This window comes from Octopus bimaculoides, chromosome 20, assembly GCF_046866305.1.
Source record: "Octopus bimaculoides isolate indiv1 chromosome 20, ASM4686630v1, whole genome shotgun sequence".
Classification (NCBI taxonomy): Eukaryota; Metazoa; Mollusca; class Cephalopoda; order Octopoda; family Octopodidae; genus Octopus; species Octopus bimaculoides.
Window position 1 is genome coordinate 44,356,639 of NC_142947.1, and position 5,000 is coordinate 44,361,638.

Here is a 5,000-nt window from a genome sequence, read left to right on the forward strand (position 1 = left end):
CCTAACTTCCCGAGATCTTTTACAGCTCTCAGAAAAACTAAAGGCGTGCTACAATAAGGGTCTGAATCTGAGAAGGGGAATATTTTGCATAAAACCATAATTAACTGAGCCTCCTTTATTTTCTTTTACACAAAGCCGGGATCTTTTTAGCAACCCCTCGTATGTAAGCATGTGTATATCACTGTACATGTATATATCTGTGTATGTGTACGACTGTATATCTGTGTACGTGTAAGTGTGTATATATGTATATGTTTATATGTGTACATGTGTGTACGTGTGACAGTCTGCGTATGGATGCATGTATGTAAGCGTGTGTGTGTGTGTGTTGACATCAGATTTCTCGCCTTCATATCCTTCGTTACACCGGACAAATTGTTTAGCACCATTTCGTCAGTCTTTATGTTCGGGTTCAAATCCTGTCGAGATCGACTTTGCCTTTCATCCTTTAGGGGTCGATAAAATAAGTGCCAGCCGAGCGCTAGGGTCATTGTACTTGACTTAACCCCTCCCCCGAAATTGTTAGCCTTTTATCTCAAAAATTTGAAGTTGATATTCTCCATTCTTGCAGAACTTCCGGCTAGTGACATCTTAGAATTGTTTGGAGAAATGTTTTTTGCCTTCTGTCAAGAATCTGGTTACGATAAAATTCTGCAAGTCCTTGGAGGTACCACAAAAGACTTCTTGCAGAACTTAGATGCACTACACGACCATCTAGCCAGCATTTACCCAGGCATGCGCGCTCCTTCTTTCAGATGTTCAGAAAGAGCGGAAGATGGAGCAACGATACTGCATTATTACTCAGACCGCCCGGGTCTCGAACCTATTGTCATTGGTATTGTAAAGGCTGTTGCCAAACAGGTGTATAATTCTCAGGTAAGAATTGTTCACACAGTAGTTTCCTACTTGAGGTGCATAAATACGTATATGCGTGTGTGTGTGGTTTTCGTTTCTGCTGAAGAGCGTAGGCCCGAAACGTAAAACACTTTCTATTTCAATTTCCCGAGCGTCAATCTAATACACCTGCTTGTTTATATACCTGTCTTCGTTTTTTGTTTTTCTGTAATATTTCAACTATATATATATATATATATATATATATATATATATATATATATATATATATATATATATATATATATACATACACGCATATATGAAATGTACATATATAAATGTATATATGAGACATGAATCTACTTATGCTTATATTTTCAATGAATGCACACAGGTGAATGTTGAAGTGATAAAAACGAAAGGTGAAGATTCAGACCATGTCCAGTTCGCCATTATTGAACTGGAGGGAGGTGAGCAAAAGACCAGTACTGAAATGGATGTCAATGAAAATACTCTGTCTACAGAACCGAAAATCAGTCCCATAACGTTTTGTCGGTGAGTATATATTGAGAGGAAGGAATGGAAGAGAAACTGTAAGAGCTGGCAGAAGATAAAGCGCTGTCAAAAGAGAAAGTAGGTGAGATAAAAGGAAAATGAGAGGTAGTATGGAGAGTAAGTTAGCTAGATTGGAGAGAATTGAGTGAGGTAGATATAGAGAGGAATAAAGAGAATGTGCCAAAGAGAGACAGTAATACGGGTAAAGAGAATGAGAGATAGAGGGAAAGATTTCAGTAAAAGAGAAAAATAATGTAGAGAGAGAAAGAGAAAGATGTGCAGTAGAGGGAGTTGGAGCTAGTGTAGGGAGAGAAAGGGGGAAGTAATCAGTAAGAAGATTGCAATAAAGGAGGAGTAGTTATGGAGATAAAATGAACCAGAGAAGCAGTAAGAAGAAGAGAGAGAAGGAGATGATATTGTGGAGAGAAAGAAGAAGTTAGATATAGAGAGAGGGGAAGAAAGGTGTATGGAAATGTCGGAGTCATACAAGAGCCCGTGTTGGTAGGATATATATATATATTCATAGGGAGTGAGTATGAGAGAGAGAGAGAGAGAGAGAGAGAGTAGTACATGTGAGAGGGATATAAAGGAAGTCGGGGACGCGGAGTATCATGTAAGGGAGAGGTGGAGAGAGATTGAAAGAACATAACTCAGGGAGGAGACAAATAGACTGTGAGATGAGTTGAATGATTTGATGTGGCTAATTAGTGGAGGAGTTGGCAATCCGAATCGAGTGTGATCTCTGAATATAAGTGATTGCGGATGAGTGAGAATTAAGGAAGAGGGTAGGAATGACGAAAGACTAAGCGTTAAAGAGAAGTTATGTACAGTACATTACACGAAGAGGATCTGGTTTTGTTTTCAAAAAGCCTACATCAATGCCATGCAGGTCTCTCAGGTTTTGTGGGATGGTACGGAAGAGTAGTGGGCCTTTTAAGCCCAAGCTGTTGCTATATCTGGTTCTCTATCTTGATGGCAATGTTGGGGTTTTTGGTGCAATGCAGTGGCACCCCGTCCTGTTTGGTACAAGTTTTTCTAGGATTTTCCAAATGTATATTACTCCATATCTTTCCCGCCTTCACTCCAGGGAATAGAGTCTTGACTCTTTTAGCCTCCCCCAGTAGCTGACACGTTGCATTATGTCGATCTTCTTGGTGTAGCTTCGTTGGTTCACCTCGACTTATACATACATACATATATGTATGTATGGAGACTGGCAAGCCAGGAGGCCGCACCAGGCTCCAATCTGATCTGGCAATGTTTCTACAGCTGGATGCCCTTCCTAACGCCAACCACTCCGAGAGTGTAATGGGTGCTTTTTATGTGCCACCGGCACTGACATCGGCCACGTTTGCATGCTGCTTTTTACGTGCCACCGGCACAAGAGCCAGTCTGGATCCGGGGGGAGGAGATGGCATCGACCACGTTCGGGTGGTGTTTTTTACGTGCCACCGGCACGGGGAGCTAGTCAGGCGGCTCTAGTAGCGACCCACGCATGAATGAATGGTGCTTATCGCGTAGTGAACAGCTGACACCGTAGTACATCTCCTGCGTTATGAGCTGTGCAAAGGCAATAATAATAATTATAATAATAATAATAATAATAATAATAATAATAATAATAATAATAATAATGATAATAATAAGATGATGAGGATGAGGATGAGGATTTTTTATTCGCTCTTCATAGTCTAATGACTTCTCTTTGCCAGGGCATTTCCTTTTCACGTTATGTTTGACCAGAAGTTGGTGATATGCCAAACTGGAAATTCCATTTCGCGAGTGATTCCGGAAGTTGTAGAGAAGAGATTGAAAATCAATGAAATATTCGAAATGATTCGACCACACATGGGTCTCAGCTTCGAGAACATTCTTGCACATATCAACACCGTATTTGTTTTCCGCTCCAAGAAGATTTTGATAAACGGAGGAGGGGAACATACGATCGAGAACGATAGCTGTTCGATCTATCAACACGAATCTTCCAGATTAAGATTAAAAGGTAAAAAGTCATTTCTAATTAAGCAGTTAATTACATCGTTAAAAGATTATAATTAACACCTGTAGGACCATGGCCACCACGAAAGAAGCCACGACAATAAATACGTGTGTGAGCCACTTTGTTTCTTCCGACTCTACGTTCTCAGTGTAGACGTGTTGCTTAGTGGCTTAGTGACTAAGGTGCTTGGCTCATAGTCGTAAGGTCGTGAGTTCGATTTCCGGCGGCACATCGTGTCCTTGAACAAGACACTTTATTTCACGTTGCTCCAATCCATTCAGCTGTCCAGAGTTGTATCTGAAATTCAAAGATCAAGCCTTGTCACATTTTGAGTCAGGCTGAATCTTCCTGAGAATTATGTCAGTGGAGTACTCAGCCACTTTCTCGTTAACTCCACGAACAAACTGTTCCGTTACTTGGATCAGGTGGGACCCTCATCGTCGTAATTGACAGAATTACAGTTTCCGATCGGAGTTAAAATCCCGATGAGATCAAATTTATCGATAGAATAAATTACTTTTTTCTACTCTGGGCACAAGGCCTGAAATTTGGGGGAAAGGGAAAAGTCGATTACATCGACCCCAGTACTCAACTGGTACTTAATTTATCGACCCCGAAAGGATGCAAGGCAAAGTCGATCTCGGCGGAATTTGAACTCAGAACGTAGCGGTAGGCGAAATACCGCCAAGCATTTCGTCCTGTGCGCTAACGATTCTGCCAGCTCGTCGCCTTGACAGAATAAAATGCTCAAGACATATTGTGGTTGGTGGTTTCGACTAGTTCCCCTCCCTTCCAAATTTCCGAACTTGTTCTCAATTCAAAACTTAATAATCGATTGTTTGTTTCCTGTTTAGGGCAAATGATTTACGTACCGGAATGCGATTGTATGATGTTCCTGTGTTCCCCTAGTGTAATGAACCTTGACGATCTCAATCGAAGAGGTTTGTTCCTCAGTGACATCCCACTCCATGACGCCACACGAGATCTCGTCCTTATGTCCGAACGCTTCGAGGCAGAATATAAATTGACGCAAAAGCTGGAAGTCCTTACCGAGAAGCTCCAACAAGCGCACAGAGAACTTGAGGACGAGAAACGGAAGACTGACCAGTGAGTCAGCCACTGGCTTTATTTTCATAATATTTTTGTTTCGTTTATGCATTTTAGTTGACATTTTTTTTTTGTTTTAGGTTCGTTTCGATTGTTTATTTTGTTTTATAACCATATATTTTGATTTATAAAATATATTTTACTTTTGTGTGTGTTTTCATTTAATACTAGTTAAATATTTTTTAACGATAATGACAATGATGTGAGGATAGTAATGTGGCGAAATGCTTAGCGGTATTTCGTCTGCCGCTACGTTCTGAGTTCAAATTCCACCGAGGTCGACTTTGCCTTTCATCCTTTCGGGGTCGATAAATTAAGTACCAGCTGTGTACTGAGGTCGATCTAATCGACTGACCCTCTCTCCCAAAATTTCGGGCCTTGTGCCTAGAGTGGAAAAGAATGAGGTGAGGATATTGATGGTGGTGGTAGTGGCGATGGTGGTGGTGGTGGTGGTGGTGGTGGTGACGACGATGACGACCACCACGACGCTGTTGAAATAACA

General features: G+C 41.1%; 1 protein-coding gene across 1 annotated transcript in view; it reads left to right on the forward strand.

Moving 5' to 3' along the window:
• LOC106878947 (guanylate cyclase soluble subunit beta-1) overlaps window positions 1-5,000 on the forward strand; it is a 12,970-nt gene that overhangs the window by 4,839 nt on the left and 3,131 nt on the right. The window contains exons 4-7 of the mRNA XM_089338468.1: window positions 572-876; window positions 1,232-1,392; window positions 3,105-3,394; window positions 4,246-4,498. Coding sequence (XP_089194594.1) covers window positions 572-876; window positions 1,232-1,392; window positions 3,105-3,394; window positions 4,246-4,498 — 1,009 coding nt within the window. The remainder of the gene's footprint in view (window positions 1-571; window positions 877-1,231; window positions 1,393-3,104; window positions 3,395-4,245; window positions 4,499-5,000) is intronic.